Source organism: Bubalus kerabau, chromosome 3, assembly GCF_029407905.1.
Source record: "Bubalus kerabau isolate K-KA32 ecotype Philippines breed swamp buffalo chromosome 3, PCC_UOA_SB_1v2, whole genome shotgun sequence".
NCBI classification, from domain to species: Eukaryota; Metazoa; Chordata; class Mammalia; order Artiodactyla; family Bovidae; genus Bubalus; species Bubalus kerabau.
In genome coordinates this window covers 89,808,426-89,835,106 of record NC_073626.1, presented here as the reverse complement: position 1 = coordinate 89,835,106, position 26,681 = coordinate 89,808,426, and the positions used below count along the sequence as shown (strand labels likewise).

Genomic DNA, 26,681 nt, shown 5'->3' with positions numbered 1-26,681 from the left:
CTAGACAGCATATTAAAAAGCAGAGACATTACTTTGCCAACAAAGGTCCATCTAGTCAAGGTATGGTTTTTCCAGTGGTCATGTATGGATGTGAGAGTTGGACTGTGAATAAAGCTGAGCACCGAAGAATTAATGCTTCTGAACTGTGGTGTTGGAGAAGACTCTTGAGAGTCCCTTGGACTGCAAGGAGATCCAACCAGTCCATTCTAAAGGACATCAGTCCTGGGTGTTCATTGGAAGGACTGATGCTAAAGCTGAAACTCCAATACTTTGGCCACCTCATGTGAAGAGTTGACTCATTGGAAAAGACTCTGATGCTGGGAGGGATTGGGGACAGGAGGAGAAGGGGTGACAGGGGATGAGATGGCTGGATGGCATCACCAACTCGATGGCACATGAGTCTGAGTAAACTCCGGGGGTTGGTGATGGACAGGGAGGCCTGGCATGCTGTGATTCATGGGGTTGCAAAGAGTCGGACATGACTGAGGGACCGAACTAAACTGAAGAAAATAAATCTTAAAAGTTCCCGTCATGGGAATGGAGTTTGGAGAATAGATATGTGTATATGTATGGCTGAGTCCATTTGTGTTCACCTAAAACTACCACAACATTGTTAATTGGCTATCAGTTCAGTTCAGTCACTCAGTCATGTCCAACTCTTTGCGACCCCATGGACTGCAGCACGCTAGGCCTCCCTGTCCATCTCCAACTCCCAGAGTTTATTCAAACTCATGTCTACTGAGTTGGTTATGTCATTCAACCATCTTATCCTCTGTCGTCCCCTTCTCCTCCTGCCCTCAATCCTTCCCAGCATCAGGGTCTTATCAAATAAGTCAGTTCTTCGCATCTGGTAGCCAAAGTATTGGAGCTTCAGCCTCAACATCAGTCCTTCCATTGAATATTCAGGACTAATTTCCTTTAGGGTGGACTGGTTGGATCTCCTTGCAGTCCAAGGGACTCTCAACAGTCTTCTCCAACACCACAGTTCAAAAGCATCAATTCTTCGGCACTCAGCTTTCTTTATAGTCCAACTCTCACATCCATACATGACTACTAGAAAAACCATAACTTAGACTAGATGGACCTTTGTTGGCAAAGTAATGTCTCTGCTTTTTAATATGCTGTCTAGGTTGGTCATAACTTTTCTTCCAAGGAGTAAGTGTCTTTTAATTTCATGGCTGCAATCACCATCTGCAGTGATTTTGGAGCCCCCCCCCAAAAAATCAGCCACTGTTTCCACTGTTTCCCCATCTATTTGCCATGAAGTGATGGGACCAGATGCCATGATCTTAGTTTTCTGAATGTTGAGTTTTAAGCCAACTTTTTCACTCTCCACTTTCACTTTCATCAAGAGGCTCTTTAGTGCTTCTTCACTTTCTGCCATAAGGGTGGTGTCATCTGCATATCTGAGGTTATTGATATTTCTCCCAGAAATCTTGATTCCAGCTTATGCTTCTTCCAGTCCAGCGTTTCTCATGATGTACTCTGCATAGAAGTTAAATAAGCGGGGTGACAATATACAGCCTTGATGTACTCCTTTTTCCTATTTGGAACCAGTCTGTTATTCAATGTCGAGTTCTAACTGTTGCTTTCTGATCTGCATACAGGTTTCTCAAGAGGCAGGTCAGGTGGTCTGGTATTCCCATCTCTTGAAGAATTTTCCACAGTTTGTGATCCACACAGTCAAAGGCTTTGGCATAGTCAATAAAGCAGAAGTAGATGTTTTCCTGGAACTCTCTTGCTTTTTAGATGATCCAGTGGATGTTGGCAATTTGATCCCTGGTTCCTCTGCCTTTTCTAAATCCAGCTTGAACATCTGAAGTTCACAGTTCACGTATTGTTGAAGCCTGGCTTGGAGAATTTTGAGATTTACTTTACTAGCGTGTGAGATGAGTGCAATTGTGCAGTAGTTTGAGCATTCTTTGGCATTGCCTTTCTTTGGGATTGGAATGAAAACTGACCTTTTCCAGTCCTGTGGCCACTGCTGAGTTTTCCAAGTTTGCTGACATATTGACTGCAGTACTTTCACAGCATCACCTTTTAGGATTTGAAATAGCTCAACTGGAATTCCATCACCTCCACTAGCTTTGTTTGTAGTGATGCTTCCTAGGCCCACTTAACTTCACATTCCAGGATGTCTGGCTCTAGGTGAGTGATCACACCAGTGTGATTATCTGGATCATGAAGATCTTTTTTGTATAATTCTTCTGTGTATTCTTGCCACTTCTTCTTAATATCTTCTGCTTATATTAAGTCCATACCATTTCTGTCCTTTATTGAGACCATCCTTGCATGAAATGTTCCCTTGGTATCTCTAATTTCCTTGAAGAGGTCTCTAGTCTTTCACATTCTATTGTTTTCCTCTATTTCTTTGCACTGATCAGTGAGGAAGGCTTTCTTATCTCTTCTTGCTATTCTTTGGAACTCTGCATTCAGGTGCTTATTTTTCCTTTTCTCCTTTGTTTTTCACTTCTCTTCTTTTCACAGCTATTTGGAAGGCCTCCACAGACAGCCATTTTGCTTTTTTGCATTTCTTTTTCTTGGGGATGGTCTTGATCCCTGTCTCCTGTACAATGTCATGAAGGTTTGTTCATAGTTCATCAGTCACTCTATCAGATCTAACCCCTTGAATCTATTTCTGACTTCCACTGTATAATCGTAAGGGATTTGATTTAGGTCATACCTTAATGGTCTAGTGGTTTTCCCTACTTTCTTCAATTTAAGTCTGAATTTGGCAATAAGGATTTCATGATCTGAGCCACAGTCAGCTCCCGGTCTTGTTTTTGCTGACTGTATAGAGCTTCTCCATCTTTTGCTGCAAAGAATATAATCAATCTAATTTCAGTGTTGACCATCTGGTAATGTCCATGTGTAGAGTCTTCTCTTGTGTTGTTGGAAGAGAGTGTTTGCTATGATCAATGTGTTCTCTTGGCAAAACTCTATTAGCCATTGCCCTGCTTCCTTCTGTACTCCAAGGCCAAATTTTCCTGTTACTCTAGGTGTTTCTTGACTTCCTACTTTTGCATTCCAGTCCCCTATAATAAAAATGACATCTATTTTGGTTAGTTCTAGAAGGTCTTGTAGGTCTTCATAGAACCGTTCAACTTCAGCTTCTTCAGCATTACTGGTTGGGGCATAGACTTGGATTTCTGTGATATTGAATGGTTTGCCTTGGAAATGAACAGAGATCTGTCATTTTTGACAGAATTGGCTATACCCGAATACAAAATAAAATGTTTAAAAAACAAAAAAGTTTCCGTCATAAGAAAAAAGCCTGGTAACTCTGTATGGCGACAGGCATTAACTACACTTACTGTGGTGAGCCGTGTGGGCAGTGCACGCAAATATGGAATTATGTCACACATCAGAAACTAACACAATGTTATATGTAAGTGACATGCCAATTTTTTTTAAAGGAAACAAAAGAATGCAAAATCTTAGGTCCCAGCCCAGACTTCCTAAATAAAATTCTATATTTTAACAGACTCTCTAGGTGACTGGAGATACCAAGGGAGACTTTAAAAAATATTGATGCTTGGGTCTCCCAAGATACTGATTTAATTGGATCACAGTGTGGCCCAGACCTTGGGTTTTTGAGAAAGTTTTTAGGTGATTCTATTGAGAGCTCTGTGGTCCACTGGAGAAGGGAATGGCAAACCACTTCAGTATTCTTGCCTTGAGAACCCCATGAAGAGTATGAAAAGGCAAAATGATAGGATACTGAAAGAGAAACTCCCCAGGTCAGTAGGTGCCCAATATGCTACTGGAGATCAGTGGAGAAATAACTCCAGAAAGAAGGAAGCGATGGAGCCAAAGCAAAAAGTATACCCAGCTGTGGATGTGACTGGTGATAGAAGAAAGGTCTGATGCTGTAAAGAGCAATATTGCATAGGAACCTGGAATGTCAGGTCCATGAATCAAGGCAAATTGGAAGTGGTCAAACAAGAGATGGCAAGAGTGAATGTCGACATTCTAGGAATCAGCGAACTGAAATGGACTGGAATGGGTGAATTTAACTCAGATGACCATTATATCTACTACTGTGGGCAGGAATCCCTCAGAAGAAATGGAGTGGCCATCATGGTCAACAAGAGTCTGAAATGCAGTACTTGGATGCAATCTCAAAAACGACAGAATGATCTCTGTTCGTTTCCAAGGCAAACCATTCAATATCACAGTAATCCAAGTCTATGCCCCAACCAGTAACGCTGAAGAAGCTGAAGTTGAACGGTTCTATGAAGACCTACAAGACCTTTTAGAACTAACACCCAAAAAAGATGTCCTTTTCATTATAGGGGACTGGAATGCAAAAGTAAGAAGTCAAGAAACACCTGGGGTAACAGGCAAATTTGGTCTTGGAATACGGAATGAAGCAGGGCAAAGACTAATAGAGTTTTCCCAAGAAAATGCACTGGTCATAACAAACACCCTTTTCCAACAACACAAGAGAAGACTCTATACATGGACATCACCAGATGGTCAACACCGAAATCAGATTGATTATATTCTTTGCAGCCAAAGATGGAGAAGCTCTATACAGTCAGCAAAAACAAGACTGGGAGCTGACTGTGGCTCAGACCATGAACTCCTTATTGCCAAATTCAAACTTACATTGAAGAAAGTAGGGAAAACCACTAGACCATTCAGGTATGACCTAAATCAAATCCCTTATGATTATACAGTGGAAGTGAGAAATAGATTTAAGGGCCTAGATCTGATAGATAGAGTGCCTGATGAACTATGGAATGACGTTTGTGACATTGTACAGGAGACAGGGATCAAGACCATCCCCATGGAAAAGAAATGCAAAAAAAGCAAAATGGCTGTCTGGGGAGGCCTTCCAAATAGCTGTGAAAAGAAGAGAAGCGAAAAACAAAGGAGAAAAGGAAAGATATGAATATCTGAACGCAGAGTTCCAAAGAATAGCAAGAAGAGATAAGAAAGGCTTCCTCAGCGATCAATGCAAAGAAATAGAGGAAAACAACAGAATGGGAAAAACTAGGGATCTCTTCAAGAAAATCAGAGATACCAAAGGAACATTTCATGTAAAGATGGGCTTGATGAAGGACAGAAATGGTATGGACCTAACAGAAGCAGAAGATATTAAGAAGAGATGGCAAGAATACACAGAAGAACTGTACAAAACAGATCTTCACGACCCAGATAATCACGATGGTGTGATCACTGACCTAGAGCCAGACATCCTGGAATGTGAAGTCAAGTGGGCCTTAGAAAGCATCACTACGAACAAAGCTAGTGGAGGTGATGGAATTCCAGTTGAGCTATTCCAAATCCTGGAAGATGATGCTGTGAAAGTGCTGCACTCAATATGCCAGCAAATTTGGAAAACTCAGCAATGGCCACAGGACTGGAAAAGGTCAGTTTTCATTCCAATCCCAAAGAAAGGCAATGCCAAAGAATGCTCAAACTACCGCACAATTGCACTCATCTCACATGCTAGTAAAGTAATGCTCAAAATTCTCCAAGCCAGGCTTCAGCAATATGTGAACCGTGAACTTCCTGATTTTCAAGCTGGTTTAAGAAAAGGCAGAGGAACCAGAGATCAAATTGCCAATATCTGCTGGATCATGGAAAAAGCAAGAGAGTTCCAGAAAAGCATGTATTTCTGCTTTATTGACTATGCCAAAGCCTTTGACTGTGTGGATCACAATACACTGTGGAAAATTCTGAAAGATATGGGAATACCAGACCACCTGATCTGCCTCTTGAGAAATTTGTATGCAGGTCAGGAAGCAACAGTTAGAACTGGACATGGAACAACAGATTGTTTCAAAATAGGAAAAGGAGTACGTTAAGGCTGTATATTGTCACCCTGCTTATTTAACTTATATGCAGAGTACATCATGAGAAACGCTGGACTGGAAGAAGCACAAGCTGGAATCAAGATTGCCGGGAGAAATGTCAATCACCTCAGATATGCAGATGACACCACCCTTATGGCAGAAAGTGAAGAGCAACTCAAAAGCCTCTTGATGAAAGTGAAAGTGGAGAGTGAAAAAGTTGGCTTAAAGCTCAACATTCAGAAAACTAAGATCATGGCATCTGGTCCCATCACTTCATGGCAAATAGATGGGGAAACAGCATCAGACTTTATTTTTCTGGGCTCCAAAATCACTGCAGATGGTGACTGCAGCCATGAAATTAAAAGACGCTTACTCCTTGGAAGGAAAGTTATGACCAACCTAGATAGCATATTCAAAAGCAGAGACATTACTTTGCCAACAAAGGTTAGTCTAGTCAAGGCTATGGTTTTTCCTGTGGTCATGTATGGATGTGAGAGTTGGACTGTGAAGAAGGCTGAGCACCAAAGAATTGATGCTTTTGAACTGTGGTGTTGGAGAAGACTCTTGAGAGTCCCTTGGACTGCAAGGAGATCCAACCAGTCCATTCTGAAGGAGATCAGCCCTGGTATTTCTTTGGAAGGAATGATGCTGAAGCTGAAACTCCAGTACTTTGGCCACCTCATGCGAAGAGTTGACTCATTGGAAAAGACTCTGATGCTGGGGGGGATTGGGGGCAAGAGGACAAGGGGACGACAGAGGATGAGATGGCTGGATGGCATCACTGACTCGATGGATGTGAGTCTGAGTGAACTCCGGGAGTTGGTGATGGACAGGGAGGCCTGGCGTGCTGTGATTCATGGGGTCACAAAGAGTCGGACACGACTGAGCGACTGATCTGATCTGATCTGATGTGATTGAGAGCTAAAGTTTAAGAATGCCTGGTATAGAATGGCCTGTCCACATCATTCTTGTTGTCAGGAGGAGGTTCCCAGGAAGAGCTCTGGCAATTTGGAAAATAAAGGTGCCATGATTTTAAAACTGTACACACATAATCCATATGGGATCCTCAATCTATCATATACCTGTGACATCTGTTTTCTGCTCCACAACAAAAGTGGTGTTTTCGAATGCCTCCTACCCATGGAATAACACTATGCTTACTTTCCTTGGCTTTCAAGACTGAGGAGTTTGGTTTTAGCCTACGTTTCCCACTCCATCCCCTTCTACCGCAGCTAACATCAGGTTGTGAGCTTGTATACACAATCCTTCAGGTTGCTGCTTTATTTATAATCATTTCTTGAAAGGGATATTCCCTGAAGATCCTATAGAAGTAAGGTTCCACACTCTCCTCTTCCATTATTCCCCAATGCTGTACATGATTCTCCATTTTTCTTTTAGTAATTCTTCCAAAACTTTTAGTATGTGGCCCAGATATTGCATGGAACATACTAAAACATAAAAAATTATTTGTTGTTTATTTGAAATTCAAATTTGATTGGACATCCTGTATTTTTATGTGTGAATTTGGCAACCCTAGAGAAAAAGTATGCCAACACCTGAATTAGTAGGTAAAATGCATCCAAACTGTTCAAGCTCAACAAAATTTTCTGTTTTACAAATTTTCTGTTTACATTTTGAAGATTCAAGTCTGTAAGGGCAACAAAATACTGAACTATGTTGTAACAAATAGTGGCCACTTTGTAGCATAGTTTGGCCTCTTTCAGATAATTAGCCATAGTGTTAAAAATATATAATCCTATCAAACTTTTCTTATGCCTGGGAGCTATCAGTTTAATTTGTCCCTTGTGCCTTAAAGTCCTCTATAATTGTGTAAAAGGCTGTGTCATGAGAGTATACATGGGTGCAATTAAAATCTGCATGGTGATGCAAGCCAGGGTGAGCTTCCTTTCAGCATAACTATAGTTTGGGCCAGCCCCACAGACACAGGGGCTTCTCCAGTGGCTCAGCAGTAAAGAATCCACCTGCAATGCAGGAGATGCAGAAGACATGGGTTTGATCCCTGGGTGGGGAAAACCCCCTGAAGGAGGGCATGGCAACTCACTCCAGTATTCTTGCCTGGAAAATTCCATGGACAGAGGAGCCTGGCGGTCTACAGTCCATAGAGTCACAAAGAGTTGGACACATCTGAAGCAACTGAGCACATGAGCACAGACAGGGTGGCCACCTGTAGCTATAGAAAAAGCTACAGGAGATAGACAGGTAACTGAGTCCCTGCATGCTGTGGGCCTTCCTAGAAATGGAAGGGTAGTCACACGGCCAAGGGTAGGCACTTGGCAGTCTGGAGATGAGCCTATGAAGAAACTGAGTTTGTTCACAGATGTCCTCATTGATAGGGCACTTTCAGGGATAAGAAAACAGGTACTAGAAATAATTTGATGTTCCTATTAAAGATGTTGCATGAATGTTCAATGAAGTAACCAAGTATCATTTGAGTTCAAAGTAGAAGAGGAGGGCAGAGGATGAGATGGTTAGATAGCATCACAGACTCAATGGACATGAGTTTGAGCAAACTCTGGGAAATGGTGAAGGAAAGGAAAGCCTGGCATGCTGTAGTCCATGAGGTCACAAAGAGTCAGACATGACTTAGCGACTGAACAACAATAATAATCATTTGAATATGTAAAAACATAATCTGTAGGTAAAAGTGTAGTAACTGTGGATCTTCTGGAGCTGCTAGGGGTGGGGAGCAAGTTTGTTTTTATTTGAAAACATACACCCTTTACATCTGGCAGTCACTGATTCAGAATCTTGTAGAATTACCTTGAATTCATCTGTTATTCTTATTAATAAAAGCAGTTGTTTGATATATAACTAAGTGCAATCTAATTTTTATGCCTTTATAAGACTGTAAATATATAAATGCATTCTAAAAATTTGAACATAATATATATATGTATATGTAATATATACAGTCTTGTGCCAATTATGTTAAAGCATGTAAATGTATGTAAAGACAAAAGAGAGGACTTATTGTAAAATGTCAAGAATGGTTAGCTGTGTCCGAGTGGTGAGTTTATGGGTGATCTTTAGTTTCTTCATTGTGCTTTTCTCTATCCCCTTCTGTTGGGGGCCAGAGTGAGGCACTCCGCCCGTGGCAAAGGTCATGAGGAAGGAGGCTCGACATACGCAAAGGCGGGATCGAGCCTCAGGAGTCCCCCTGGAAATCCTCGAGCATCTACCCCCATAACCAGAGCCTGCCTGCTTTACTACTTTGTGCTCCCACCTACACCTCTGACTTTACGGGGGGCTGTTCCCCACCACCTCTTTCGGAGAAGGAGTTAACCTAGAGCTCCAGTTAATAAAAACTCCTGGGCGTGACAAGAGTGTTTCAACTTACAAACTCCTCTGAAGGTTCTCTAGCCTGCCTGACAGGCTTGTCCGGCCACATGTGATTGCTCACAGCCTCCCAACCGTGAGAGGCACGAGATGCTTTAAACCTTCTAAAAACAGGTTCTTTAGAGAAGTTAGAAAATTATTAGTATAAGTATAGTGGGCTGATTAGAAATTGTATTGGTGAAGGGTTTTTCATTTGTTGAGCCAATGTTTGTTGCTAAGACTCCACATCCCCTGCCCTTACACACATTAATGAATATATAGAAGAAATAAGTATTAACCTTTGATATAAATCACATTAGACCTTAGGCTAAGTAAATTCTTTCCTTAACTAAAACCCACTACACCCTCACCCTATAGGAATGTAACTTTATTTGGGTGGCGTCTGTTTTAAGAATAATCACCCTTGGAGAAAAAAGTGTTCTGGTTGACTGACCACTGTCACAAGGAGAGGGTCATAAATTGTCAGCAGGCCCCCTGGCCAGAAGATGATGTAACACCCCCAAGACCTCTGTATACATTTGTATGAAGCACCTGACTTTGATAAAAGTCAGGACTGCTGACCCTGCGTGACTTTTGCATAACATCTCAGTATATAAAAACAGACCCTGGAAAATAAAGAATTGGGATCAGTTCCTCGAAATACTGGTCTCCCCATGTCTCTCTCTCTCTCAAACTCTGGCTGAGTCTCCATCTGGAGCACGGAACCCACCATGCTTACTAAATATGCCTGGGCTTCTAAGATCCGACCTGGGAGGCCTCAGTGTCTCCTCTCCTTCAGGAGAACGGAAGGACGCCTGCGGCCTATGTAAGTGGTGCAAACTTCTTGTCTTGAAGTTTTATTGGTCTCCCGCGTAAACCAAGCCACTCAGCCTCTTTTCTCCACTGAATTTTCCTACTGAGCTATCCTCATTCTATTACTCTTTACATCTCTAATTAATGTCTAATTGAAGCTATTGTATCCTGATCCTCGCCGAAGCCGTCTCCCCTTCGAATACCCTGGATCAGCCGGGGCTGGACCCCGGCACCCTTCTTTAAAAAAATAACATATTAATTTTATCATAAAAAATAGTAATTTAATGAGTGTCTTTTTCTTTTTTCTGTTTCTTTTCCCCCTACACTCCCACATTGTTAGGCCTTCCCTGGTGGCTTAGATAGTAAAGAATCTGCCTACAATGCAGGAGACCCAAGTTCTATCCTTGGGTTAGGAAGATCCCCTGGGGAAGGCAATAGCAACCCACTCCAGTATTCTTGCCTGAGAATCCCATGGACAGAGGAGCCTGGTGGGCTATAATCCATGGGGTCACAAAGAGTCAGACATGGCTGAGCAACTAACAGTTCTACTTCCCATGTTGTTACCAGGACAGTAGCTGATAAACCACTTGGAAAACAACTTGGATACACCAGGAGGGCTGAGGATGCCCCTCCCCTGTGACCCAGGGGCTTCACTTTCAGAGGTTCATCCTCAACAGAGAACATGCCCGCAAGGGTGTCTGTGGCCGCAACAAGTGTAACACTGTAAGCTGCAGGACTAGAAACCATCTGAAGCCCTCAGTTGCAAATGAACATATTGCAGTAAATACACATAGTGGAATATGTAAAGCCGTAGAACAGAGTAAACAAGAGCTTCTAGTGTCTCCACGAATAAGCCTCGAAACGTAACATTGAGCATCACAATGTAAATGTACTTAATGCCATAGAACTATATACTCAATCCGTAAAAAGGTAATTTTTATGTTGTGTATATTTTACCATAATTAAAAAAAAACCCAAAACATAACACTGAATCAAAAGGCAAATTGTAGAAATAATATATACAGGATGAAATTTAACTTGTGAGCCCAAACTATGTAATTAGTTATGGGTAGACATATGTTTTTCATAGTACTCAAAATAAACATGGGAATGATAAAGTTTAGGATACTGGCGACTTGTATGGAAGGAAAGAGGGAGGTGGCGTCAGAGTTAGTAATTACACAGCAGGCAACTGGGTCTGGAATGTTTTGTGTGTGTGCACTCAGGGGCCCAGTCTTGTCTGATTCTTTGCGACCCCATGGACTATAGCCCACTGCTATATCCCATGGACAGAGGATTTCCCAGGCAAGAATACTGGAGTGGGTTGCTGTTTCCTCCTTCTGGGGATCTTCCTGACCCAGGGATCGAACTTGCATCTCCTGTGTCTCCTACATTGGCAGACAGATTCTTTACCACTGTGTAACCTGGGAAGCCCCCTGGAGTGTTTTATTTCTGTAAGATATCTGAAGCAAATAGAGTGGCAAAATGTCGAGACTGAAAAAGGCTGGCCAGTAGGTATGTGGGTGTTCCTTGTGTTGCTCTGTGTTTCCATGTACTTGAAGGGTATCGTCGTAACAGACCTACAACCTGCGTCAGACCATGCGTCTGCTTTTCCCCATCAGGCCAGGACCTTGATAGTGGTCACCTTAGAGACTAGGTGTTTTTGGTGGGGTGGCCAATGGCTTAAACTCTCTAGCTGTGGGAGCTCAGAGCTTAAATCACACACAAGGCAGAATCCAAATGTGCCTCTCTTTTCAAGCCCACACGTTTGCAGATTGCTCTATTTGTCTAAGTTAACAGCAACGGTAAGTAAAATCCAGTGTTCCCTGGCCTTAAAGGTCTCTGCTGTTTGCAGGAAATGCTCTGCCATCTCCTTGTGCTCTGTGCTCTTACAGTTCAGTGACTTTCAAGGTCGTTTACTGTGTGGAACGGCTGCTCCTCTCCTGGCCTGATAGCTAGGAATGGGTGTGCTCTTTCGCTGCAAAAACCCAGGTTCAATTGTGACGTACCTCAGTGGTTGGGCTGACTCAGATTCTCTGGGTTCAAATCCTGGCTCTCACATGCAACTTGCTTTTGAATTATTTTAGGTGCTATAGCAGTAAAAAGGGATTTCCTAGGTAGCTCAGCTGGTAAAGAATCTGCCTGCAATTCAGGAGACCCCGGTTTGATTCCTGGGTTGGGAAGTTCCCCTGAAGAAGGGATAGGCTACCCACTCTAGTATTCTTGGGTTTCCCTGGTGGCTCAGGGAGTAAAGAATGCGCCTGCAATTTGGGAGACCTGGGTTTGATCCCTGGGTTGGGAAGATACCCTGGAGGAGGGATGGCAACCCACTTCAGTATTCTTGCTTGGAGAATCCCCATGGACAGAGAAGCCTGCTGGGCTACAGTCCACGGGGTTGCAAAGAGTCAGATGTGACTGAGTGACAAGGCACAGCACACAGAACATAGCAGTAAAAAGGATATTGAATAATACAGTGAGTTAAAGTACTTAACCACAGCAGCCACCTAATAAGCCCTCAGCAAACCTTCTCATTTATTCTCATGGTCATAGTTACTGATCCTCTCTGGCCCTCAGTTCCAATGGTACCCGTAGCATCAAAGGTAGTTTTATGATTGCCAATTAATTTGCTGTCCCTTCTAACAAAAATGGTGACTAGGAAAGAGTTAAAAACACTGACTGATGTGAAACTCTGCCCCCTCAGAAAAACTCTCCCTTGGGGGTCTCTAAAATGTTGTGTTCTTTAGGTAAATCATTGGCTTATGAGTTTGTTAATGCTCTATGGGGATTTTTGAGGCAGGCATTGTGTCTTTTTCTTTCTAGTCACCAACCCTGGCTGGGCTCCTGGATGTTTGATGAATGAATGAATGACTATGGTCAATAGCATGTCGGTTCTCTTAATGTTAGACATTCTGGGTATTGTGTACTTTTGATATATTTAGATCTTGTATTGACGAAATCCCTTATTTCTATATGGATGGGCCTAAGAGGGCATCTCATTAAAACCTAGGTTTTCAATCTGTATCTTTTTTTCTGTGTTTTTTTTTTTTTTTTTCTTTTCTGGATTATGAGTCTTTGAGTTCTTCAGAAGAAAATTACTCTATGTAATCTAGGGGATAACTACTGATGATTTTTCATGTTTCTGTCTTATTAATTAATCTGGAAAATACTTCTATCCAATTTACCCTGATAATCCAAGGACATGAGTTTTTATTTCCAAATATTCCCTCTCTGAGGGGGTGTTAATTAATGAGGAAAGTGTGGGCAACTGGCTCTCCTTTGTCTTTATTCCCAGGTACCTTCAAAGAAGGGCTAGTGGTGCTAGTGATGAAGAACCCAACTGCTAATGCAGGAGACCTGGGTTAGATCTCTGGGTCAGGAAGATCCCCTGGAGAAGGGCATGGTAACCCACTCCAGTATTCTTGCCTGGAGAATCCCATGGACAGAGGAGCCGGGAAGGCTATAGTCCACAGGGTCATAAAAAGTCAGGCACAACTGAAGCGACTGAGCATGCACACCCACACCGTTGAACAAAGAGAAATCAAGATCCTTTTCTATTACCCTTGAATTAAGAGCAATTTATCAACTCATAATTCAGAAAGTTATCTTTTTAATTCCTAGATGATTATATTTTTACTAAAAGCATAAAGTTGGAATAACCCATTACAGGATGGGGTTGATAGATAAAAAACAATGTTTTAGACCAGTCACTGAAATTAGCCATGTTACAATTAGCTGTACTTTATCTGTGTGTAAATCATTGGAATTTGTGGTGATCCCCCCACCTCCAGGTGCAGAGTCATTGACTGCCAAAGCTGGAGGTCATCTGGTCCAGTGTTTTTATTTAATTAAAAACTGAGACTAGTGATATAGGGATTTTCATTGGAGTAAATTTGTTTTGATCTTTTTCAGCAGAGGATGTTATAAAACCAAACAATGATAGAACAGGCTGCTGCTTCTGCTGCTGCTGCTAAGTCACTTCAGTCGTGTCCGACTCTGTGCGACCCCATAGACAGCAGCCACCAGGCTCCCCCATCCCTGGGATTCTCCAGGCAAGAACACTGGAGTGGATTGCCATTTCCTTCTCCAATGCATGAAAGTGAAAAGTCAAAGTGAAGTCGCTCAGCCGTGTCCGAGGCTAACAAATGGAAAAGGGTCAATTTTTGTTTTATCTCCCTCCCTAATTTCTCTGCCTCCTTTCAACTCCCTTACTGTGGTTAAACACTCAAAAGATGAGGAAAAAGAAGAAAGAAAGAGTGAAATTAAAACTGGGTTTTTGGTTCCTGAAAAACTGAAGCTTGTATATGTTTCAAAAGCCATACTTCTGAAACATCAGGCTCACAGCATACTGCAGCACCTTTCATCTTGTTTTAAGATTAATGACTATCAAGTGGTTAATCATTCAGGGGGTTTCCTTTCACAGACTAGTAAGAAAGCTGGGGGGATGGGGTGGGGCTTCCCAGGTGGTACTAATGGTAAAGAACCCGCCTGCCAATGCAAGAGATTTAAGAGACTCGAGTTCAATTCCTGGGTCAGGAAGATCCCCTGGAGAAGAAAATGGCAACCCACTCCACTATTCTTGCCTGGAGAATCTCATGGACAGAGGAGCCTGGTGGGCTACAGTCCGTGGAATCACAAAGAGTCAGACAGGACTGAAGTGACTCAGCACACATGCGAGAAGGCTCTGAAGCTTATTCTACAAGGTGGTCCCAAGACTGACAGCAGAGTGTTCCTTCCCCTCTCTGGTACCACCTGGATCCAAAGTGGAAGGATGGAGAAAGAATAGCCAGAGCTGCAGATCACCATAGTGATGGGTCAGGCACTCCTACCTGCTCTTGTACATGGGTTCCCTTGACCTTGACAGACATTTGTCACACAAAACGCCACATTCCTATTTAGAAATTTTGACCCTATTTGAGATAAGATGAAGTGCTTGCATTGCAGTTTTTTAAGAAAAGAAATTCATTCAACAAATATTTACTGAGAATCTCCTTTGTATTGAGAATTGGCCTAAACAGAAAGATGGGCAAGATCCACTCTGCTCTTTACAGAGTTAATTATAGACGGCTTTTTTGCCTGCAGAGGGAAGGGCCTTTTGGTGGTAAAACAACCTGTTTGGGTCCCTGTCCTCCTGCTTTAGACACATCATGTGTGCTTAGTCACTCAGTCGTGTCCAGCTGTTTCCCACCCCATGGACTGTAGCCCACCAGGCTCCTCCATCCATGGGATTCCCCACACGAGAATACTGGAGTGGGTTGCCATTTCCTCCTCCAGGGAATCTTCCTGACCCAGGGATCGAACCCACATCTCCTGCATTGCAGGTGGATTGCTTACTGCTGAGCCACTGGGGAGGCCCTTTAAACACATCACTCTGTCCTAATAACCACAAGGACGTCAATTAGTGGCCTCAGATATTAGTGGGTAAACTGAAAGCGTCTTTTACCAATACATCTTGTTTACTTTCTAAGTGCTTTTTCAACATTACATCATAAATACTAGGTCATATAGTTATATATAATAACAATTAGCACTATAAAACTCATCTTCTCCAGCCAGAGGTAGATGTTTTGAAAGACAATGGGACATTTTAAAGTCTTGCAAATAATTCCACGTGATTAATAACAAGATTTGACAATGTAGTCAAAAATGCTAATTTAATTGCTTTTCTCTCAATATCTCATTAGGAAGGAAAGATTAGTCAAATTAGGTAGTTGGAGTTTAGTAGCCTGATGCTAAATTGATGTAAATTAACAGTAAATATTTGAAAACAACAGAGGCGATAAAAAAAATTTTTTTTAAGCTTGAGTAATTGAATCCTGATTCAAAATGGTATTTAGCAGTAGAATGTAATATACTACCTACTGCTCAGTCTGTTATCTATCATTATCTTTTGAACCCTGTAATTGGACAAACAGGAAACTATTCATAATAATAAGTTTGTTCAAAATCATCTGTTTGCTGGAGTCTGGGTGCACACTGCAGTCATACTGATCTGAAGACAAAACTGCTTACTTTGCCTTCCCACTGTTTGCTCATCACTGTTCCCACAGAGTACAGTGGTACTACACACCTGGGCAGTCCAAAGCACCTTACGCGAATCATCGAAAAAATAGCCATTTTTTCCCCTGCGTTCCATTAATAGGCAACACAAATCTTTATTTTCTGCAAGACGGGTGCCATTGAACCTGACCCAGCCCCTTCCTGGGGTGTATGTGCACACAACTATGCTGAACACAACAAGGGCAAACAGATTGTCTCCTGGAATTTTCATTAGATCCAACCACTTAGCTCTTTTATTTATCCTATCTCTGGTTTTATTTTTCCGTGATTCACAGCTATCCAAACATCAGGTCACGCAGGGCTCCTGCACACATAGGGCTCCTTCTAAGAGATTTAAATGGAAAGGCAACCCAAGTCATTATTGGTCTATTTTCAGTATTCATTATCAATAAAACAAGAGATCAGCATTTTCATGCTGTGTGAAGCCTTCAGGGAAGTGCAGGGTTGCTGTCATTATCTTTAGATCAGGCTGCAGCCTACTACCTGACGAGGAAATGATGAGTCCATCAAAATAAAAACAAAATAATGAAAGGGTTAGAGTCACAGAATGGGCTGCTGACTGTCCCCTGCATGGCTCCCTGAAAATGTCCCTCTGAATTAAGTGGAGCCTAAATGGTAAAAACCACAGATCACAATGGAACATAAATTCACCTCGTAATGAAATTAGTAGGCAGGCGAAATAAACATCCTGCTGTTACATTAGAGGCAGGCTCTAATCTGGTGTTTTCCTTGGAAATGATCATTTCCTTTGCAACTGGGGAATGGTGGATGCAACCTGTTTAAATCCGACAGATTCTGTCTTGCCACTGTTATTTTTCATCTTGCTGTGTCTTTTTAATGGCAATCTTGAGGAGGCATTTAAATGAGTTCTGAGTCTTAAAGACTATTACCAAAGTGAGTTATGGGGGTCTGTGCTCATGATTATCAATTGTGTTTCCCAGATCCCCCTTTTAAGAACATAGTGCAACTCCCCCTCCTCTTTCTAAACAGAAGCTCAACTTTGGGAAAGGTGTGGTGACCCCCAGAGTCCTTCCACTCTAGCTTTAGGAATCAAAGGTAGAATAGACTCACTATTGTATTTGGAGTTTAAAAAAAAAACAAAAAACTTTTACCGCAACTTTACTACTTAAAACCACTGGAAACAAGTATCGCATACTAAAAAGCCTTAAGAAAATGCCCAGATCGGGTGAACCCACATAGTCTTTGAGTAGAACAAAGCCCTCAAGTATGTAGCTTGATTGCAAGGGACTTCCTTGGTTTTCAGCAGCAGGCAGTCTCACCTGGTGTACAAAGCCCTCCTCTCATTAAAAATGCAAGATAGGATCTCCTCGTGGATCCTTTCTTTTTTTTTTTTATGGATACTATGCTTTATTATTCGTGGATCCTTTCTACAGAACCTGGTGGAAGTTGGCTGCATCGTCCTTAGCAGTGAGTGGCATTTAATCAAAACCTCTGTGAAATAATCTCAGCATTTCCTGAGTTCTGTGAAGTTATCAAGCAAGTTAAGAGGTCCTTTCAAGGGAATGGGAGATCAGACTTTGAATTTAGGAGTATTTGAAGCTTCTGCATAGAAGGTACAAGCAATGTAACGGACACCTATTTTCTCTACTTTTTCTAGGACTCAGACTAAAGATGTTCCTATTTCTCTGTGAAACTGTGCTTTAGGAATAAATTATTTGCTAGTACCCCAATGCATGGCATTTTGGCATATTGCTTTTCTAAGGCTGGAAAGAGACCACAGAAAACACTTGCATTTTGTAGTGTGTGTTTTACTGTGGATGCAGTGGTTTACGAACATTTTTTTCACCTAGTGAAACAATTCCTTTTCTGCCATTGGTGTTCCATTCAAAAATTTGAACTGCAAATCCAGATACTTTAAAGGAGAAATTATTTTGGGGCCCGGTTTAACAAGCTTTTTCTTTCAACTTTTCATGTCTCAATAGTTTAACTTATATCTCTCCATTTGTGTATTTTCTATACATTGAATTTGCAAATGTCAGAGAGTTTAAGTCAATTCTCCTCCCATTCTCGTGATTTTCTCTGCCTTCTGTTAACGCTTTCTTCATCAGATGAAAAGTTCAAGGAAAGATAGGTTGACTTTCCATTAGATAGGTAATGCTATTTAACTATGCTAATTCGTACTGTCTTCCAACTTTTCATTTCCTTTACTCTCTATTCCTCTTCCCATTGTATCTGTCCCCCACTCCTTGCTGTACCTCTATGTTTATAATTTAAATTGCAAACAGTATCTGAATCCACTTTGCCAGTGTCCAGTATATCTGGTATGTGTTAATAATTATCTAATGGTCTCCCATGTATTAAACTCAGAGTTAAAGTTTCACGTCAAATAATCTCCCTGAAGGAATTTCCCAAATTATGTTTGCTTACCTCATACAAGTGAACTTGTTCTTGGGTTACAGCAAAGATCAGTAACACGTTATTTTGCACCAGTTTATCAATGAGTTGTCCAATTGTTGGATATTCCTAAAATTTAACACATAGATTTTAAGTATCTTCTTAACAAAAGTATATGAAATAAAGGGATATTTCTTTCAGAAATATCTTACTGAGTTTGGCATTTCAGTTCTCACAGGCATTATTGTGTTTATCATGCCAAGTAAACAAATACACAATTAGCATTACTTTCTTAATTGGCTTAGTAATTTTTTCCCAGATCTTGTAAGTCCATCTAATTCCTCAGAGTCAGTGCCTGTCAATGTGGAGTATTATGCTCTGTCACTTCCAAGGAGATCACTAAATTTATTCAAAGACTTTAGTGTGTCATCTTTTCCAGGGTAGAGATGCATGTCTTCTCTAAGTGCCACTTGCCGGCAGGCTCACATTGTTGGGGAGGTTAGAACCGAGGGAGGAGCTGTTCGACTATGATGAATGTGACCAACGTGACTCCTGCAGCTCTGACTGGAATTGGATGGGGCGGGATGAGGGTTGAGCAAGGGCGAGCCTGCGGAGGAAGGACACACTGCAATTCCTAAACCCCTCTGACTTGAGATGTTCCTGTGCACGTCTCTGGTTTGTTCTTTTTGATGTCACGAACTGGTTTTATGGGTGCTGCAGTTATTTGTACAGGACAATTGAAAGCACATTGTACTCAGTTTACTTCTATTTCATTGAGGCATTCATTCCTGAGTGATATGAGCGGTTTTAAAAATAAAGTCATTCATTATCATATTGGCAGATGACCTTCACTTTCCAAGAGTAGAAAACATGAAGCCCATTTGCTTGGCCTGACTCCAAATGTGGATAATATACAAAAGGGAAACTCACATTAGAAACTCAACTAAGAATACTATGTTGGTTATGACTGCAGACAGCTCATACAGGAACACTGACAAATAGGCCTTCTTGTACGTGAATGTGCTCACTGCATATATTCTCAGCACTTCAGAAATATTTTTCTAATGCGTTTTTCATTCAAGTTGAGAGAAAAGTATAATTTTGCCTAAGATACTCAGGTCAATTACCTAACTGCAGATCTGGCTGTGTAATGCATACTTTCTATCCCATTTGGATTTTTTTTATTACAGGATATCAGTAGAATCCAGATAGTATAAAGCTTCCTGAGTCTGACATTCTCAGCCTCCTCTGAGTTTCAATTGCCCAAACATTAAGTATCCTTCACCCTTAAGCCTGAATTCTTCTGGTGCTGGTTTCTCCTTATCTCCATATGTTCTTCCACCATCCAACCACTGTGCCTGTGTAGCCAGGATGGCACCATGTAGCCCTCCATAGGCAGGTGAATATGATTTTCTATTTGGTCCAGATATGCTGGTTTAACTCCCACAAATACATTGTAAGTTCCTCAAGGCCTGGGATCATGTCTTGTTATTTTGAAGCCCCAGGAGGCTGGCCCAGCGTTGAGTACATAGGAGGTGCTCCAAGGCCCTGGGGACTATGTTAGAGGCAAGGAACTAGCCCATGGCTCTGTGCATTGTAGCAGCTTACTCAGCAAGAATGACTTGAACAGGTATTAGAGAAGAAGGTCATATCAGGTAACAGGCACTACTTGCTTCTGTGATCCTGTGTTTTCTAAGATGTCTATTATGGGACATTTGAATATTTGCAAGAAAAAAGTAACAAGAAAAGTACCCATTTCTCAGTTTCTTCCCCCTCTTTGGCCAAAATACAAAAATGTGGCTACCCTCACTGACCTTATAATATGGAAGGACAACCTATATGATTAAAACATATATAAATTTGACGAACGCTACTGATCAAAATTTGGGCTTCCCTGGTGACTCAGATGGTAAAGAAACTGCCTCAAATGTGGGAGACCTGGGTTCAATCCCTGAAGTGGGAAGATCCCCTGGAGGAGGGCATAGCAACCCACTCCAGTATTCTTGCTTGGAGAATCCCCATGGACAGAGGAGCCTGGTGGGCTACAGTCCATGCTGTTGCAAAGAGTTGGACACGACTGAGACTAAGCACATTGATCAAAAGTTAGGCAGAAACATCCATGTTGAAGTTTAGAGATTTAGGTCAAGAAACGGTAGCAGGTAATTTATGAACCATTCAGTTCAGTTCAATCTCTCAGTCATGTCCGACTCTTTGTGACCCCATGAACCGCAGCACGCCAGGCCTCCCTGTCCATCACCAACTCCCGGAATTTACACAAACTCATGTCCATTGAGTCGGTGATGCCATCCCACCTTCTCATCCTCTGTCGTCCCCTTCTCCTCCTGCCCTCAATCTTTCCCAGCATCAGGGTCTTTTCCAATGAGTCAGCTCTTCGCATGAGGTGGCCAAAGTATTGGAGTTTCAGCTTCAACATCAGTCCTTCCAATGAACACCCAGAACTGATCTCCTTTAGGATGGACTGGTTGGATCTCCTTGCAGTCCAAGGGACTCTCAAGAGTCTTCTCCAACACCACAGTTCAAAAGCATCAATTCTTCAGTACTCAGCTTTCTTCACAGTCCAACTCTCACATCCATACATGACCACTGGAAAAACCATAGCCTTGACTAAATGGACCTTTGTTGGCAAAGTAATGTCTCTGCTTTTAAATATGCTCTCGGTTGGTCATAACTTTCCTTCCAAGGAGTAAGCGTCTTTTAATTTCAGGGCTGAAGTCATGAAATTAATTTCATTCGCAGTGATTTTGGAGCCCCCAAAAATAAAGTCAGCCACTGTTTCCACTGTTTCCCCTTTTATTTGCCATGAAGTGATGGAACTGGATGCCATGATCTTCGTTTTCTGAATGTTGAGCTTTAAGCCAAATGAACCATCAGATTTAAAAAAACTAATTGCTGATACTATAGTAAGCATTTCTATATATTATCTCACTAAAAGTTTTTTAGAAAATGGTTTTTCCAACCTGATATTAAAATTCTGCATTCTCTTTCCTTTTTCTTTCTATGTCCTACATATACCTCTGTAGCACTGTCATTTTAAGTAGTCACTTAAATTCTCTGTACCATTTCATACCAAGTATTAAATGGGGATAGTATGACCTTTTCCAGGTTACTACTCCATAATTCAATTGTATTTTAGCATGTTCCAAGCACTGAGCTGTCAGGAAATAGGGATAATAAACCAGTTTTGGCACTAAGGATGCATGCTAAAGGCAGACAGATACCAGCAAACACATTTCCATCTAGTGATGGCCAAGAAGCCCTCTGTGTACAAGACCTTGGGAGAGATAATTGCTTTGGTGCCCAGCAGAAGTCAAACAAGGACCTCCCCCTTCCCCAGAGAAGTCATGATGGACCTGGGTTTTAACAGATCAGTAAGAGTTTCTCAGCAGCCTTGGGGGAAAGGGCATTTCAGACACAGGGAATAACATGTGCAGCAGCATGGCAGCCTCATGGTCTGTTTAAGGGAAGCAATTAGACACACAGGGTTCTCGTGAGGATCAAATCAGATCATATACATCAAAAGAGCTCTGAAATTTTTACCTTGTTTTGCAAAAGTCAAGTTTTTTTTGAATGTCACCAGCATTTTTTTAAATTATAAAAATAAGCCAAATTTAATAAGCACTGGTCAAGCAGCACCTGATTAGTGATTTCCCAAGGAGCCCAGGGTCCATGAAAACATGGAATTATTGAGGGAACATGACTCTGGGACTATCACTCCTAGGCTTAGGCTGAGCCTTCCTTTCTAGGGCTGTGGTTCAAACAGAATGAACTGACTGTATTGCATTTTGCTGCCCTCTGGCTCTTTGAAAAATTGGGGAGGTTCTGGGATCATTCGTGTTAGAGCAAATCTGAACTTATCACATATCCCCACTGCCCCCCTGTGCTCCTATGGGAACCTCTAAGGGCGAGGAGAATTGAGAAAGGCCGATCTGTTAACCTCAAATCAGAAAAGGCACACTTCTTCTACTAAGTGCGGGTTACTGTGCTGTGTGTTACAGCAATGACTGCTTCGTTTGCCTGTTTGTAGCCCTGAAAACAGTGTATGTAGAGTGTAGGTTACACACCAAGATTGTTGACATGGAGTATTCATTCTTGCTGTCCAAGTGACAGAGCCCATCGTTGGGAATGACGATGCCTGCCAGTTTGCTGTCCATTCCAAAATGAGAGTCCGCGTCACTCACAAAGACCAGGAGATGGAGGGAATCATTCCGCCAGCCAATTTTTTCCTACAATGATAAAGAAGCATTTGGCTTGTATGGAAAAGAGGCAGGCATTTATTGAGAGTGAATCACTTATGCTTGGACACATTCAGATTATCAAGAAATATATTGCTTGTCAGTCTATTTTAGACTTTTTCATCTATTGTGAGTTGGTAATCTTAATGTATTAAAGATGAAATTATGTGACATTTGTTTTATCCTGGATTACATTTTCAGATGATTTATGCTTCAGAAAAAAATAGTTTCACTACAATCAGTATCCAGTTGATCTTGATTTTTACATAGTTAATTATTTTTACTGTCCAGCTTTTAATTTACCAGAAAAATGAAAGAAGGGAGTGAGGGAGGTTGTAGATTATCCCAAATCCAAGCTGAAGCAAAACTAGTTAAGAATGCAATACAGAATGGACTTGAAGTAAGCCTATTTTACTAAGATTTCACCCAACCTGTAGGCATATTTCTCTGAAAAAGAAATATTTCTCTTTTTGAGTAAAAAAGACATATTTCTCTTTTTACTGTTACCATCCAAAAATTATCAGCATAATACAAGGATAAGAATTGCTTATCAAAGTATGACTGCAGAGTACTGCTAACTGCTAATTAAGATGGTCTGTTGTCTGTTTCTTCATATAGCTCTCCCCTTTAATTAAGATTTGTCCAGGAAATAGTCAGCTTCTCTGGTGTCTCAGCAGTAAAGAATCAGCCTGCAATGCAGGAGATGCAGGTTCGATCCCTGGGTCAGGAAGATCCCCTGGAGGAGAAAGTGGCAAGCCACTCCAGTATTCTTGCCTGGAGAATCTCATGGACAGAGGAGCCTGGTGGGCTACAGTCCATGGGGTCACAAGAGTCAGACACGACTTAGTGACTAAACTACAGCACCACCATTACGCCAGAAACTAGTAGGACAAAGTTCATTGCAGTTATCCCCTCGTACCTTATCTTTTTCCTTCCTTCCCTAATTCCTTGGCCCTCCTATGTTCTAGGACCCTCAGTCCTATCTGTTTCCTGATATTTTCCATGAAAGTCATCTGAAAACAGGAGAACTGTTCCCATGGATATGTGTCTGATTGTCAAGGAGGAGAGGTATTCGAGCATTATTGTAGAGACACTGTGGCTTTTGATGTTTATTTTGTTGGTTCAAAACAATAGCTAGCTCATCATATGTAGAAGTTTATTCTGAATCAGAGCTGCTGCCGCCAAGTTGCTTCAGTCATGTCCAACTCTGTGAGACCCCATAGATGGCAGCCCACCAGGCTCCCCCGTCCCTGGGATTCTCCAGGCAAGAACACTGGAGTGGGTTGCCATTTCCTTCTCCAATGCATGAAAGTGAAAAGTGAAAGTGAAGTTGCTCAGTCGTGTCCAACTCTTAGCGACCCCATGGACTGCAGCCTACCAGGCTCCTCCATCCATGGGATTTGCCAGGCAAGAGTATTGGAGTGGGGTGCCATTGCCTTCTCCGTGAATCAAAGAATTTTTACTTTTTTTCATTAATTTATGCATTTGATTTTTTTTCACCATGGTTAGTTCAAAAACTAATGAATGCAACATACATCTTTGTTATTTTTCTGGCTGCACCACACAGCATGTGGGATCTTAGTTCCACAACCAGGGATTGAGCACACACCCCCTGCAGTGGGAACACAGTCTTAACTACTAGAATGCCAGGGAAATTCCTGATCTCGATCTTTGAGAATTATAATATATAATATATAAAATATATATAATTTATATATATAAATATATTAAAATTCTTTTAACCAATTTTTCCCAACAGTATTACAATTTTATTAGATGATTTGAACATGAGGCATAAAAATTATCCTCATTTCAACAAGAAGGAATAAATGGTGTGTTTTAAGAAAAGTATCTGTTGTAGAAATATGATGACTAAAGGAAAGATAAAGTTAGCTAAGCTTTTCAAAGATTTGTTCACAAGAGATGAAATTTGGGTTAACAGAATGAAACACTGCTCAACCTCAGCATACCTTACACACAGCAGCTTGCATAATTGCATCAAATCCACCTTCTGGGGTGTCAATATTAGCAGAAATTTTCTGATTCTTCACAATTTCGTTGAATCTTTCAGCATCATTTGTCAACGGCAAAATGTGCTTGAATCCAAATGTAGGCAAACAGAAGTATGGAATACTACTGCAAAAGGAAGATGTAAAATATTCTTGAAGAAACGTGATACAACACACAATGAATGGGTGTAATAGCCTAACAGCATTTCCTTCCATGAAGATGCATTTTGTAAAGTGCCTGACTCTGTAACTTGGCTCTGAGTCTCACTGTTAAGGTTGTTTTATCATCTCCTACCCACCCCTTCCAAATGGGTCACATTAGCTAACACAAAGAGCTTGTTGTGTGTCTTGCATTGGTTCAGAAAAAACAGATAATCAGGTGATCAGATGCTCCTTGTATGTAGTCACTTCCTTCTATTGTCTCTCAACCAAAGCCCACCATTAAGTTTACATAATGACAACAATTCTTTTGTATTCTGATAGCTTAAATTGTCATCAAGGATGTCATCCTGTAGCAAGACTAAGAGAGGAATCTGTCTTCTTCTTATGCTCAGTCCTGCCTGCCCAGGGCCTGAAAATCAGACTAAGTCTCTCGATTCTAGAGCCCAACTTTATTGTGATAGAACAGACCATGTGGGCCAACCTGGGGTAAAGCCACTACTAAAGACAGTTAACATTTGGGGAAAATGCCATGTTTGGATGAGATCTGCCCTAAAGACATCACAGTAGAACAGAAATTGCTGACCCTAAATTCAGTAACATTTTATTCTGAAAGCCAGCTAGTAGCTGTACATGAGATTTTGAGCAAGTACTCAACGCTTCTGAGTTTTGGGTTTTCTTTTGTGAAGTGGAGCTAATAATGTACAGCAGTTTCTCAAAGTGTGGTCCTTGGGCTTAGCAGCATGAGCGTCACATGGGAACTTGCTATAAATGCAAAATCTGGGGTGTGACTACAGACCTGCTAAGTCAGAACTGGTAGGAGTGGGTTGAGAGACCTGTGTTGAACCAAGTCTTCCTGATGCATTCCAAAGTTTGAAAAACACTGGTGGAGAAGCACAGAGACAAAAAGAAGTAGCCACCAATGAGGTTGCAGGGTGCTGCATGGGAAGAGCTGGTTGACTTACATGAGCAGTTTGGCAAGTTCAAGAGCCTGCCTTGTCAGCATACAAAGAGCTGATGCAGCTTGCAGGATTCGGCTCTTTTTCACCAAATTCATCTGTCTGAGGTATATAGTCAATTCTCATTATTCACAGATTCCATATCTTTGAAAATTCATATTGCTAAAATGTATTTGTGACCCCCAAATCAATCCTTTGGGAACTTCTTCAGTCATTCATGTACATGAATGAGTGTACAAAGAAATTGAGTCACTTGACATGCATGTTTCCAGGGGAGGTCAAATAAGACTCTGACTTCTTGCTTCATCACCCACACTGTAGAGAAATATTCTTTTCAGGGTCTATTTGGTGACATGTGTGTTTGCATTTTTGTGCTTTTGGATGGTTTTGTTGTTTAGAGTTGCCCCCCAATGCAGTGCTGAAATGTTCTCTGGGATTCCTAAGTGCAGGAAGACTGACATGTCTTATGGGGAAAATATGTGTGTGAGCCTTGTTCTGACATGAGTTACAGTGCTCTTGGTTGTGATTTCAATGCTAACAAATCAACAACATATATTAAATAAGACATCTTTAAACATGAACATGCAGAAAACAGAAGTTATTGCTCAGTGGTGAAAAAGTGACCAGAGATTCGCAGGAACCTAACCCTGTGTTTCCCCTAGGAGCAATACTCAGAATTCTCTAATGCAGGGTGTGAGGAGACTTTATAGAACAAGACTTCCGTAAATGTTGAGAATCAACTAGATATACAAGTCAAAACGATTATGGATTTATTTACACTGAGAAATGGAGCTCTGCCAGAACCAGAACGCTGGTGTCTGCAAGGATAATCACTTACTTTCTGTCAGTAGACGTTCACAAAAAGCAAGCCATAAGCTGATGTATTCTCAGGCTTCAGTACAAGGGGAGTTTGAGTTCCATAGCATCGAATGGTAC

The 26,681-nt window shown here is 41.5% G+C and overlaps 1 protein-coding gene across 5 annotated transcripts in view; it reads right to left on the bottom strand.

Annotated features, from left to right (window-relative positions):
* Positions 1-26,681, bottom strand: part of ITGB6 (integrin subunit beta 6) — a 149,622-nt gene that overhangs the window by 52,193 nt on the left and 70,748 nt on the right. For all 5 annotated transcript variants that reach the window (XM_055572441.1, XM_055572440.1, XM_055572443.1 and 2 more), the window contains 3 exons: positions 24,589-24,754; positions 22,448-22,609; positions 18,399-18,494 (listed from right to left, as the gene is read on the bottom strand). In XM_055572441.1, the coding sequence (XP_055428416.1) occupies positions 18,399-18,494; positions 22,448-22,609; positions 24,589-24,754 (424 nt within the window). The remainder of the gene's footprint in view (positions 1-18,398; positions 18,495-22,447; positions 22,610-24,588; positions 24,755-26,681) is intronic.